Source organism: Pelmatolapia mariae, linkage group LG18 (genome assembly GCF_036321145.2).
Source record: "Pelmatolapia mariae isolate MD_Pm_ZW linkage group LG18, Pm_UMD_F_2, whole genome shotgun sequence".
NCBI lineage: Eukaryota > Metazoa > Chordata > Actinopteri > Cichliformes > Cichlidae > Pelmatolapia > Pelmatolapia mariae.
This window is the reverse complement of record NC_086243.1, coordinates 19,585,794-19,600,003: the sequence shown is the minus strand read 5'-3', so window position 1 is coordinate 19,600,003 and position 14,210 is coordinate 19,585,794. Positions and strand designations below refer to the sequence as shown.

The 14,210-nt window shown below is 38.3% G+C and overlaps 1 protein-coding gene across 1 annotated transcript in view; it reads right to left on the bottom strand.

The window, feature by feature from the left end:
• The window catches only part of obscnb (obscurin, cytoskeletal calmodulin and titin-interacting RhoGEF b), a 55,223-nt gene that overhangs the window by 24,843 nt on the left and 16,170 nt on the right, over positions 1-14,210 (bottom strand). Inside the window, exons 25-41 of the mRNA XM_065469520.1 lie at positions 13,716-13,982; positions 11,666-11,935; positions 11,292-11,558; positions 10,567-10,833; positions 10,210-10,476; positions 9,850-10,119; positions 9,501-9,770; positions 8,687-8,953; positions 7,654-7,920; positions 7,248-7,514; positions 6,832-7,098; positions 6,403-6,669; positions 5,982-6,248; positions 5,541-5,807; positions 4,739-4,804; positions 4,409-4,471; positions 2,324-2,395 (exon numbers count right to left, since the gene is read on the bottom strand). Of these exons, the coding sequence (XP_065325592.1) occupies positions 2,324-2,395; positions 4,409-4,471; positions 4,739-4,804; positions 5,541-5,807; positions 5,982-6,248; positions 6,403-6,669; positions 6,832-7,098; positions 7,248-7,514; positions 7,654-7,920; positions 8,687-8,953; positions 9,501-9,770; positions 9,850-10,119; positions 10,210-10,476; positions 10,567-10,833; positions 11,292-11,558; positions 11,666-11,935; positions 13,716-13,982 (3,948 nt within the window). The remainder of the gene's footprint in view (positions 1-2,323; positions 2,396-4,408; positions 4,472-4,738; positions 4,805-5,540; positions 5,808-5,981; positions 6,249-6,402; positions 6,670-6,831; positions 7,099-7,247; positions 7,515-7,653; positions 7,921-8,686; positions 8,954-9,500; positions 9,771-9,849; positions 10,120-10,209; positions 10,477-10,566; positions 10,834-11,291; positions 11,559-11,665; positions 11,936-13,715; positions 13,983-14,210) is intronic.

The following is a 14,210-nucleotide window of genomic DNA, read 5'->3' as shown; positions in this document are numbered from 1 at the left end:
GATGCTATGTAAGGATTGTGCTTTGCATTTGCGGATTTTCAAAGCTTGAGGTGTTTATCCTTCTGCTTAACATTAACTGGGCTGCAAACTAAAAGGTTTTTGTAATGTTCACAGACCCCCAGCTGCCTGTTGTGAGAGTGCTGAGTGTCTTTAAAGGCAGGCAGGCTGCCCATTGTACCCTTTTTGTCTCTGCTGGGAGTTGAGAAGGTCGTGACGGGACCACAGATTTGAAACTGTGAATTTATTCAGCGTCTTTCATATTTGTAGACGAAAGTCCTGCATTCATACAACACTCCTGTGACAACTCTTTAGTAGTCAAGAATGCCAGCACATACCTTCAATTTTCTTTAGGGTGTCCTGCTTCTCAGCTTCAACTGTCAAGGTCACTGCTGAGGTCTGTGCTGTAATTGTATTTATTTAGTTGGTTTTAATTGACTTGCATTAACTAGAACTTCAGCTTCAACAACAGAATAATTGATGCAACAAATCAAAAGCAACATGCTTTTATATCCAGAAGTTTCACCTACACTTGATTCCTAACCCTGACAGTGACTGATAGAGGAAAAGCTCCTAACTTTCATTTTTTTAAAATAACACACAGACTCGTGCACTGGATTGGAAATGCAGTATCTTAAAATAGTACTGACACACCATGACAAATAGCACTCAGCATCCTCATATGGACACACTGAACACTGCATTAATGCAAGAAGCATTTCTAAGGTACAGATTTTATATTATTTAACTTTATCTTCCATATTTCATCAGGTTAATGGGACCACAATATAGGTAATTATAATTACTGTAAATATATGGCAAACTTTTATTTAATTTCACAGGAGAATTTACAAAGCCAGGCCGAGGCACATGATCACAAGAAACAATATACACTATGTCTCACAAACTAAAAAAGACTTAAGACTAGACTGAGAGACAAGAGACTGGTATTATATCAGTACTGGTATCCATTATTTAAGATACACCTTCTTGCAACAAACCTCTTTGCAGCAATCTTTCTGCCAACATATCACAACCACGGGAAGCACAAGAAGCAAACTGCAGTGCGTGGGATAGGACAGTTTAAAAACAACACTCCATAGCAGCGTAGCCACAGACAAAATTATTCCATATAACTCAATATTATGAAATCTATTTCCATTCTGATAGGATTCCTGAGGGCAAGTAGTGAAAAACTTCATGTTATTATGTTAAACCCAGTGTTCAAGTGAAAGTAAAAATATTCAAAACAATAAATTGTGTATAAAGTAATGATGTAATTAATTATTTCATAATTAATTAGGCTGAATAATTATGAAGTTACTCAGTGCCTCAGGTGAAAATATGTATTAGTTGTGATCATTAACTAATGCATTCGAGTCAAATTACCATTACTTCATGAATAAGTATTCAGCGTATAAAAAAGGACAAAATCCCCATTCTGCCTGATGACTAATACTATAGTCTGTTCAGGACCAGTAAGATCAATCATTCTTTGTTTGTAGTCTCCTATTACATACTACATTTTGTTCAGTAAACTGGACACAAGTGGGCTTTATCTTTTATGGTCCAGTTATCGGTCACAGAACTGGTGGAAAGTCAATTAAATGCAGACGGTACAAAGTATGTAAAATAGGTTCTAATCAAATTAAAATACCTAAAAGGTGACTAGCTTGGAAAAAATAATGTTACATTTCAATAGAAATTGCCTATTTCACCCAAATGTGTGCTGGCAGTTCTGGAAACACCAGACCAGCCTTAAAGCTGTATGAATGAAAGCAATTACCATTACTTCATTAAGTAAGTAGTTAATATATAAAGTATAATGTGATCACCATTCTGGTAGATCACTAGTCCATTAGGAACCAGTAAGATCAGTCATTCCATTCTTCGTTCGTGGTCTCCAGTACTTCATCATAAATATATCAAATATCACTGACTATAGTAATATCAGTGAATATATCATAACATGAAAGCATAAAAGTAATGATTTTTCTACAAATCTTTAACCTGCATAAAAAAAACAACTTTCCAGCAATTTTATCAAAAAATAGAGTAAATTAAAGTTGTTACTGCTCAAGTTCTTTAGAAAAACTCAGACAACATCGTATTGTTTGCTTTTAAATTGACCTAACCTTAGAAATCAATTTAACTAACTTTTAAAAAGTCACTCAGACAAACTACAGTCAAACATATTTCAATCCACCAAACAATGTCACGAAAACACAAGCATGCAGCAAAACTAACAATGAGAGTAATGTAGCAATAAAGTGTACTGTACAGCAAGAAACCTGCTGGTCAATGCAAAAGTCAAGTCTTTGCGTACCTGCGAGCTGCTCTTTGGTCCCCTGTCTCTGAGTAGCTGGTTTGTCAGTGGTTCCAGCAAAAGGCTTATCAGCTGGGATAAAACACAATAACCTTACAACTGGAGTTCTAGCGTAACTTTAACACAAGAGCCAGAACTAGAAAGGCACAGACAGAAACACGAATCTCGCACATTCTTATGTGATCCGCTTACAAGTGTGCAAACTGAATACTTTAAACAACAAGAAGTTCTCAGAGAGTACAAACCTCCACCAAGGCAGCACACTCTCTAGTCACGATTTATTTTAAGGGAATAGGATTGTATTTTGTGTAATTTCATGTTGTTTTCTTTGTTCTTTTTAAAGCTACTTTAATAAGCAGTGCAGTATAAATCAGATAAGGACAGCAGGACAGATGTTTACTTTGATTACACAAACATGTAGGGATAGGTAGTGGAAATAAAGGAAGAGTGAATAACTAGACATTAATAATTTGACCTTATTTTATAATATCATCCTATTAGATAGCTATTATATTTCCAACTATCAAGGCAGCTCATTATCGTCCTCTTGACAATATTGTCTTGAAAAATATAACACATCTTGGGGTCAACTTGAAATAAATGTAAATGTGACACATAAAAGTGAGGTCAGAGGTCAAATGTGACACAACATTTGAATGCAAACTATAATGTGATATTTACAATCCCCATTTACCGGTATCATTTCCTAAATGTATACGATCCAAACAAAGTCATTAGAATTTTAAGCATAATTTTTTAAGATTTTTTTGTTATTTTCATCAAATGTATCCAAATTTATTTCAGTTATTTTATTGTTATTTAACCTTGAAGAAGAGATCAGATGTAACATGATATTTAGGATCTCCATATATCATTCCCTATATGTTGTCAATAAAAACAATGACAGTAAAATGACGTTTAAACAGCTTTAAATAGCACTATATAGCATTATTATAGCTTTGACCTTCAGATCAATTGATTAATCTTGAAGTAGATTAATAGGAGTATGATATTTTAAATTCTTATTCTGTAAGTTGACAATACACACCACACACACAGAGCCGGTGATGACATGAAGCACTGAAATATTTCAAAATGAAAAAACCAAAACCTACAAGCAACAACAAAAAACAAAAACACCTCAGACCATTATCTCAGTGATCCGACACAAAATGCGTCACAAACACAGAGCAACAAAATGTTCCCTGTTTAACACAGAACACAATCCAACTGGCACAATAAAAACATACAACGAAAGCCAACTTCATTCTGTATTTTTGCCATTCACCTCACAGTAGATATAGATGAGCACACATTGAAGCAAAGACTGACAGGACTGCACACAACATTTTAAAAGACTGAAACTGAATTTTCTCACTGCTCTTGTAGTGTCCAGAAAAATCCATGCAAACACGCACTGCATTACCTTCACTTCCCACTTTAAGCTCTCTTGAACGTCCCTGAAAATCCTGTTTAGGAGTTTGTTCAGTTGTTGTCAATGTCACCGCTAAAACGATTGAACACAACATTGGTCCCATCATTTGAATTTGTCATAATAAAGCAGCAGAAACATGTAATTCAAGTCTCATCAAGAGCAGAAAAACAAACAGCTGATGGAATCAAAGACAGCTTCATATCTTCATACTAAGTCAGCCTCCATGCAACAAAATAATCTAGTGACCACACAAATCCACAGATGTGGAGACTGAAAATATTGCCGTTTTTTTTTCCTGCAACAGTAGCTCAAACCACAAAAACATGACAAAGACCAAAACATCAGTAAGTGCAAATCAACAGCAGTTTTCCAGCAGCAAATCTTCCAGCAGTCCCACAAAAAACAAAGCAAACTAAATAGGAATTACACCAGAAAGCAACAAGACAATTTAAGCCAAGTCATGACCCAACAACTTTCTCTCTTTGGCAAAGGTCAGCAGCCAAACACAGAGGTACAAAGTCCCTAATGGCTTCATTTACTTAATTTGTGACTCCTTTCAACAAAGAGCTGCAGTGCACACACTGATTCACTGCAAAGGCACAATTAAAACAGGATAAACCAACAAACAAGCCGAAACTATTGAAAATTACCTTCTACCATCTCATTTATCTCTTGCCTCTTGTGCTTGTCTTTAGCAGCTACAGACAGAGATTCTGAAATACAAATATTATATAGATATAGAAATAGTACACATTGTAGCCTTAAGGGAAAAAGACCTAAATACTCTATTGTATGACAGAAGGAATATTCGATACAGCCAAAATATAGGAAACAGCATACTGACAAATATATCTATCATGCATTTTACAGGAGGATTGCAGATGGCAGCGCAGAGACCATTATCAAGCTGGACAGGGCAGCTGAACAGGGCAACATAACACTGACAGTTATGTTATTACATCACCATCATCCTTTCATACCTTTTTCTTTGGTTTCCTGCCTCTTAGATTCTGTAGCAGCTGAAGGAGGAGCTGCCAGCTTCACAGCTGAGAGGAAATAATTTTGTTTCAGATCACTGTACTTCAAAAATATATCAATTGAAAACTATCATCTGACAAAAGGGAGTTTCAGGAATGATTAGACCCCATAAAACAGAGCCAGTAACTGCAATATAACACGGCAGAACAGATCAGATGAAATGCAGACAAGAGAGGTTTATAGACCAACATAAATATAAGATCCAGTGCCAAGACTACCACCAATGAAAACAACCAAAACTCACAAAAATGCAGCAACAAGTAAGGCTGCCTGAAATAGGTGAAGTGAAAAAGAAGAAGCCATTTTGTTTGGTAATTTCAAAGCGAAATCTTCAAGGAAAAGTCAGACTGTCAAAACGCAGGTACACTGCAGAAAAGCAATTCAAGCGAAGACTGGTTTCAACCTGATGATGCACTAAAATGTGAAGGACAGAGTAACACCCACATAAATGACATTTCATTATCCATCAGAAACAGAACAACTAAATAAACAGACAGTCGGAGAAATTTCAAAGCAGAAGCAAGTGCCACAATACAAGCGCTTCAGTTGAGATAAAATCAGCAAAATATAACACAATCATCCATGCAGTTTAATCCAGTCATTATCATTGCATTTAAATGTAAACACAACGGTTGTAGTGACAAAAAAGTTAAGGAGTCTGAAAAAACAAAAGGTGAGAACTGTTACTGTATTACAAAGAAAATTTGATATACTTTAAATACAGATTTAAATCACAAATCCTACCCTTTATATTGAGACTAGCTGTGGTCTTCTGGTCTCCACACACACAGCTGTAGTCTCCACTGTCTTCAGGCACCACTTTTTCTATCACGAGTTCATTCACAGAGGTCTTCTGCTTCATCTGGTACCTCTCCCCAGACTTCAGGACCTGTGTTCCCTTCTTCCACTCCACTGGGACTCCAGCTTTAGAGAGCTCACAGCGCAAAGTGACACTGCCTCCCTCCTCGGCCTCCAGGCTCTCCAGCTTCAGTTTGAAGGTTGCTGGTTGGGCTGAGCATTTATTAGTTTATTAACAGTAAGTTATATCCCGCAACATGACATATATTTTTTTGGGGGGGACAAAAGTGGTTTAAAACATAGAACACAAAAGACGAACAGTGACAGCTTGAAATTTAAAAAGAAATACAAAAACAAAAATAAATAAATAAATACATCTTCTCTTACCCTTTATGCTAAGGCTGGCTGTGGTCTTCTGGTCTCCACACACACAGCTGTAGTCTCCACTGTCTTCAGGCACCACTTTGTTAATCACGAGTTCATTCACAGAGGCCTTCTGCTTCATCTGGTACTTTTCTCCAGACTTCAGGACCTGTGTTCCTTTCTTCCACTCTACTGGGACTCCAGCTTTAGAGAGCTCACAGCGCAAAGTGACACTGCCTCCCTCCTCTGCCTGCTGACTCTCCAGCTTCTGTTTGAAGGTCACTGGTTGGGCTGAGCATTTTTAGTTTATTAATGGTAAGTGGCGTGCCACCAAATAACATATAAATTTTGTTTTTACAAAAGTGGTTTAAAACACAAAAGACAAAGCACTGACAGCTTGACATAAAAATAATACAAAAGCAAAAAAAAGTATATATCCTCCTACCCTTTATGCTAAGGCTGGCTGTGGTCTTCTGGTCTCCACACACACAGCTGTAGTCTCCACTGTCTTCAGGCACCACCTTCTTAATTACAAGTTCATTCACAGAGGCCTTCTGCTTCATCTGGTACTTTTCTCCAGACTTCAGGACCTGCGTTCCCTTCTTCCACTCTACTGGGACTCCAGCTTTGGAGAGCTCACAGCACAGACTAATATCAGCTCCCTCCTCGGCCTGCTGGCTCACCAGCTTCTGTTTGAAGGTCACTGGTTGGGCTGAGCATTTATTAGTGGGTTAGTAATCAGTGGCAGGCCATTACAGAAAACATAAATATCACATAACAAAAATACAAAATAACAAAGTGAGAAACAAGGATCCACAAGAACATGCAAATTTGAATCCACTGCACCAACTAACTGTGAAAATCCTTTTCCTACCCTTTATGCTCAGGCTAGCTGTGGTGTTCTGGTCTCCACACACACAGCTGTAGTCTCCACTGTCTTCAGGTACCACCTTGTTAATCACGAGTTCATTAACAGAGGTCTTCTGCTTCATCTGGTACTTTTCTCCAGACTTCAGGGCCTGCGTTCCTTTCTTCCACTCTACTGGGACTCCAGCTTTAGAGAGCTCACAGCAAAGAATAATGTCAGCTCCCTCCTCGGCCTCCAGGCTCTCCAGCTTCTGTTTGAAGGTGACTGGTTTGGCTGAACATTTATTAGCAGATTAGAAAACAGTGCCAGTGTTTTACATAGAACATAAAAATACACATGAAAGATTCTGAGAAACACTGATTTGCAGTAACATGCAAACATAAAAACACTTTGCTGACTAACTGTGAAAATCCCCTTCCTACCCTTTATGCTAAGGCTAGCTGTGGTCTTCTGGTCTCCACACACACAGCTGTAGTCTCCACTGTCTTCAGGCACCACCTTCTTGATTACGAGTTCATTAACAGAGGCCTTCTGCTTCATCTGGTACTTTTCTCCAGACTTCAGGGCCTGTGTTCCTTTCTTCCACTCTACTGGGACTCCAGCTTTAGAGAGCTCACAGCGCAGAATAATGTCAGTTCCCTCTTCAACCTGCTGACTCTCCAGCTTCTGTGTGAAGTTTGGTGGCAATGCTGCACAAGCATGTTTTCATTACTCATCACAATTAGGTCATACAAACAGTTTTTACAAGGCCACAGAATTGTATCTCTTTGAGAATTCGCACACAAATGTTTCCAAAACTATGCTGGAAAAAGCATCATGAATCCATACCAGTGACTTTCAAGGCTGCAGATGTCTTCTCGTCCCCGCATACGCATGTATACACTCCACTATCTTCTATCTTCAAATTCAGAATCTGAAGTATACAAGCGCCCTCTGCCTGCTTCATGTCATACTTCTCTCCTGGTTTGAGAATTTCAGAGTCTTTTTTCCACTGAACGACAGCTGCAGGTTTTGATAGCTCACAGCGAAGTGTCACACTCTCCCCTTCTTTTTTCTCCTGGTTTTTGAGCTTCTCAATAAAAGTGGCGGGCAGGGCTAAAACAAAATGGAAAATTACTTTGAGTTTTGTTGGGTTGTAAAGAAGAATGAATAATGGGAAGCTAGGACGGCAGATGGAGTTGAGGTGCTCCAGTTGTCCAACATTAGTCTTTGGAACAGTGCAGCTGATTCTGAACAGCGGATTAAAATCTAGGAGCAAAACCCAAACTTTACTGCACAAAAAAAATTTAAATTCTTAAATGAAAGGAGAACAATCCAATGAATTTGGGCAATGGTCACTCAGAAATGCCAATGCATGCTAATGAATGTCATTCACAGTTTGTGGATGTACAGACAATACCTCAAACACACATATACCAGACAAAGATATAAACGCCACTTAACACAAAAGCAAAGCATTCCTTGCAGTAACCTAAATACTGCAAATGACTGAAAATTGCAAGAAAAACACAACAGAACTGTATAAATCCACAGCAGTTTCAAAAAAAATAAAAATCCACAAGCTTGTAAACTCCTTGGATGGTATCAGCTGGTTTGGCACCAAAGTTGTTTGCATATGTGCTCTGATCTCCTGTGACTCCTCTTGAGTGACAGAGTGGACTTCCAAGGGTACTACACAATGTAACCACTGTCCGTATGTTTTGAGAACAAAATGTAAAATTGTAATTTTTGGATTCAATTTCTTAAAAAAAAAAAAAAAATTCTCAAAATTAAAAGAAAGCTTAGCTCAAACCTTTCTGCAGTGTAAGATGTAAGTAAGAACAAAATGTTGTCTCACCTTCATTCATGCTAAAGTTCTCACCTTTAACGGTCACCTTGGCCATGCTCTTGGCAGTGCCCACGTCACAAGTGTAGATATCAGTATCGTTCTCCTCCAGTTGTTTGATGGTGAGAGTTAAGACGCCATCTTTCTGAGACATCTCATATCGCCTTCCAGCCTTGAGCTCTGTGTGACCTTTAAGCCATACAACCGTGGATGGGATTTGTTCCGTTGCGCATTGCAGAGTCACAGAGCCCTTCTCATCTGCTTCACTGTCCTTTAGCGCTTTAGTGAATTTATGGATTGGCTCTGCAAAAAGGAAACTTCGTTGTGACAATGTTTGCCACAGTATGAAACTACAGCACTAATCTATAGTTTAATTTTTAAAAAAGACCCCAGAACATATTCTATGTCTAGCAAATATTTCAACGTTTTAAGACTTGGAATATTATTACTAATTCCTGCACCTATACACACCTGAGCTGGCATACTGGAGAAAATGTGGACTGATTTTCTTCGTTAAACAGATTAAGTTTTCGTGTAATAAAATGTGCTATATAATTACAATTGTCATTTTATCTTTACATGCCTTAACTTGGATATTTTCCAGATGAATTAAATCATAATCACAAAGACCTTTTAAAGGTCCTCTTGCCAACTAGTATAAAAGCCACCACTAGGTGCTGCATCCAGAAGGACTGACCCACAAGCACCTTTGTGTATACTTTACGTATGTGTGTGGTGTTTATTTGCTTGTGTGTGGAAAATCGAAACAAAACTTAGAATAATGGTATCCCATCAAAGCTGAAATGTGAAATTAGACCAAGGCAATTTTTCAGTTTTCTTAGAGTCTTACCCTTGATTTCTAGCTTAGCTCTGGTGGTTGCACCTCCAATAACTTCACAGCTGTACTCTCCAGAGTCTTGAGCAGACACATTATGGATGGTCAGTTTCATGACTCTATCTTGCTGGCTGAGCTCATATTTCTGGCTCTTTTTGATGGCTTTACCATCCTTGGCCCACTTTACAACAAAACTAGCCTGTGTCACCTCACAAGAAAATACAGCATCTTCCCCTTGAACGACACAAATATTCTGCAGTCCTTTTGATACAGATGAAGCTTTACCTGCAACATAAGAGGATAAATGTTTATTTTATGATTTGAATCATTGCCAAAGCCTCTTAAAGACTGATATCAAGCTTACCTTCAACTGTTAATGTTGCTTTGGAGCTCAAGTCTTTGATACTGAAGACTACCTCACCAGCATCAGCAGGGGAGACATCTTTAATAGTGAGCATGTATTTGCGTCCTTTGGTGGAGATGCTAAAGCGGCCTCTGTTTGTAACAGCTTGGCCATTGACAGTCCAGGAGCACTCATCTGTGCTCTCACGAGACAGGATGCACTCAAAGCTGCATGTCTCTCCCTCATTCACTTCAACTGATTTCAGCCATTTAGTTATTCCAATACCAATTTCTATGATAGAAACCAAATTGTGTATAAGTTAACTGTATATACGAAAAGCAGTGTGTACAAATAAATATACAAACTTATAGAAAAACACACCTCTGACAGTAACCTTTGCCTTGGATACCTCAGTGCCAAGGTCACAGCTGTACTCCCCAGCATCGTCTTTGGTGACATCCTTGATGATCAGGCCCAAAGACTTGCCTGTGTGAAGGAGCTCATATTTTGGCCCAGCTTTTAAGACTTTACCCTCTTTTCTCCATGTGGGGGAAACTCTCGGCTTGGATGCCTCACACGCCAGAGTGATCATGCCTTTCTCTTCTCCAATAACATCATCTAGTGACTTGAGGAACACAGCGCGCTTCTCTGCAGAAAGTAAAACAGTGATTGAGGGATAAATAAAAGCCTCATTTGTGAAATATCAAATAACTCTGGAACTGCATTTAATGCTCTCACCTTTAACCTTGAGTGTGACAGACTCTTTGACCTTGCGGACTTGAAAGGTGATTGTTCCTCCATCTTGAGGTGCCAGGTTCTTCAGTGTCAGCTTGTGAACCTTCCCCTCGTGAGCGATGGTGTTAACCTCATTTGTGAAGAGCACCTTGTCATTCAGAAGCCACTGAGCTTCTTCATCAGCGTAGTTAATCTCACAGGTGAATACCGCATCGCTGTCTTCATCGACTTCTGTGTTGGCTAAGTGCTTGGTGATTTTGATTTCACGCACTAGGCAGACGAATCGGGACAGCAGTTTCAGTTTGAAAAGAAATCACAAAATATTTCAAATCAGTTGTTTTATGGTTTATGCTAGCGGAACTCTGTGATATTCAAACAGACTGTATAAAAGATGGATGTAGCTTCTCGATCTGAAATAAAAAGCAAACGTGGAAGTGCTGCATTCATTTTATTGGTTGCAAAGAGACTTCTGCTTGGATAAAAGTCTTTTGAGAATGATATTAGAATGACACTAATATCAATTTTAACTATTATAGAAAATCTTTAGCCAAAGAACGGTTTCTCAGTCAGATTCTCACATCTGGTTTCAAAGAACCAAAATGGATGGTGATAGTGAAAACACTGAGCTCGAGGCTTCACAATGGGGAACTAATCGGTGGCTGACGTCACAGTGGCTTCATCCATATTTTAAACACAGTCTTTTGACAATTTAAAGTTGGAAAACGTACCTTCAACAGTAAGTGTGCCTTTGGTCTCAGCAGGTCCAGACTGACAGCGGTACTCTCCACTGTCCTCCTCAGTGAGCCTGTGAATGGTAATTTGGGCGCGTGTACCATCTTGCTTGATGTTGTACTTGTCTGATGCTGCCAGAGGTACTCGACCTTTGAACCAGTTAACCTCTTTGGGTGGAGCAGAGAACTTGCAGCTGAGTATGGCTGAGCTTTTCTCCTTCGCCTTAACATCTTTAATGGCTTCTGCAATCTCAAGTGGGCGCTCTGGATAAGAGCAACAATGCCTGATTAGACTCAGCTCAAATATAATGGAAGTTTTCTGTGTATACATACAGAATTTTCTGTGTGAACATAACACTGAAAACTTTTACCTTTAACTGTGAGCTGGGCTAAAGATTTGCTCTTCCCAGCTGTAAACTGTACAGCTCCCGTCATTGTTGCTTTAGTCTTTTTGAAAGTGAGACGGTGCATCGTGCCTTCTTTCTCCATTTCAACATCAGGCCCCTCCTGCAGAGCAACTCCATTCAAAGTCCATATAGGAGGTTTCACCAGTTCCATACTGATTTCCACTTCAAAAACAGCTGCAAAGGGTTCTGTGACTTCTACTGGACTAAGTTCCCGCACTATGCTGATGGACTGCTCTGGAGGGATCATAAAAAGAGAATGGTTCAGTGAAAAGAATTTATCAACTGCAAATACTTCACATTCTTTCCCAGAAATTAAGAAATGGCATCCATTTTTTTTGCATGAAAGTCATTTTACAAGAACTAAAGCGGGGGTGTCAAACATAAAGCCCAGGGGCCAGAATCAGCACCACAAAGACTCCAATCCAGCCCGTTGTTTAACATTGGAAAATGTAAAGAAGGATTGTATTTTCATATGTTTTACAGCGTTTCCAGTTGACAAAGACCTCCCTGATGGCAACAAAGTAATTAAACAATAGAAATAGAAATCAGCACCACAAAGACTCCAATCCAGCCCGTTGTTTAACATTGGAAAATGTAAAGAAGGATTGTATTTTCATATGTTTTACAGCGTTTCCAGTTGACAAAGACCTCCCTGATGGCAACAAAGTAATTAAACAATAGAAATTATGTAATTTTACACATTTACTTACAATTTTAAGCCGAAAAATTTGTGCTGACAGATTTATTTCATTTACTACAACAGCATTTCTATACCATGTAGAAAAACTGAGACATACTGTAGAAATTGCTTCTTTTTTTATATTAAAATGATCTCATTGCTTAAATTTGTAGTTAATGCTCAGTACAGTGGCAGATAGGGGAGTTTCACCGGTCTGGCCTACACAAAACCAAAGTGGGCTGTGTGTGTAAATGAAATGAACTAAAGGTTGAGGCCAACCCTGAGGTCACACCTATCCAGTGTAGCTTTAGGGTTAATGGAATTTAAGGTTGATAAGGATATCTGAGAGTTCAAAGGTCAAAACAAAATATAAGCAAACAATCTTGATAGGGATCCCTCAGATTTTTACTGTTTTATTGCTTGTTTGTTTTTTAAATTTCACATTGAGAGATGTGTTTCATGTGCTAAACTATAACTTCATCAATATTCTCCACAGACACGATTTGTTTATAGCATGTTCTCGTGATGCTATCTGATGTATTCACCGTTAGGATTTATTGGTCTAGCCCTACACATTGTTTACTTGACTGGCTAAAATTTGCACAACCGTCTGCATGATCCATTAGCATGTGTAAACATTCATCAATGATATTCAAATATGATATGACAGTTTAATGACCTTACACATATGACTGCTTATATGCTTGCCCATATTTAATCTAAGTCCACATGTGAATTTTGAGAGCTATAGCTCATATAAGGGATTTATTTTTCTAATGCTGCATGCAACTATTATCGTTACCGACTATTAGCAATGGGCTTGGAATTATAAATCTTACTTTATAGGATGGAAACACCACACATCATATGCAAAATAACTGTATTTAAGTATAAGACTTTCATTTATCCAGAGCAACGCAAAGGACAATTAACATCCTGTGACTTCAAACACTGTACCCCACACTGTGGTACATGCACAAAGGCCCTTTTGTCTTTAATGCAAGAAAATTCCCAACATAAAACTTCAACACATCAGCAAAACTAAAAATAGGTTGCACTAAAGTTTAGTTACTCATTTAGATTAAGAAAAATCTTTAAATTTCAACTTCAATGTTAATTAATTTAGTAGGTCAGGCTTGTTATAGAACAACTGAGAGATAACATATTAACAACCTATTATACACATATTTCCCATTAGTACACTGTTTCAGATTGGCATACGCCTCATTGAATTGGACACTGATGGCTTGTTTTCTGAGGATATAATGAGAAAGTATTTACATTTACAGTGGCACTAAGTTTAAAATGAACTATTGTCACAATCCACTGTTTTACCTTCCACAAGCAGTTTACAGGATGTCTTGTCATCAGTGGCATCACAGGTATACGTGTCTTCATCCCCAGAGTCCACATCATTAACAGTGAGCTTTCGGTACAGGTCTTCGCTTTTGATCTCGTACTTCTTGCTGGGTTTGATCTCCGTCTTGTTCTTGTACCACTTCACCTTTGCACTGGCACGTGACACTTGGCATTCAAGATGACCACGATGCTTATACATCGCTATCTTATCCCTGAGTCGCTTCACAAACTTCACAGGCAGCTCTACAGTAACAATAACACTTAATCAATGAAAACTATTATGTGTGCCGCAAAGGGACATTACTGCAAAGGGTTTGCCGGTGTCTATGCATAAGTTAAAGTAATTTCAGATGGTATATGAATTGTATGGCATATTAATGCTTTTGATGATATATTAATGCTTGCATTGAGATATAACATGTTTTGCAAAAGCTAAAGAAAAAAGAAAGAGTATATAATGGCACTAACATA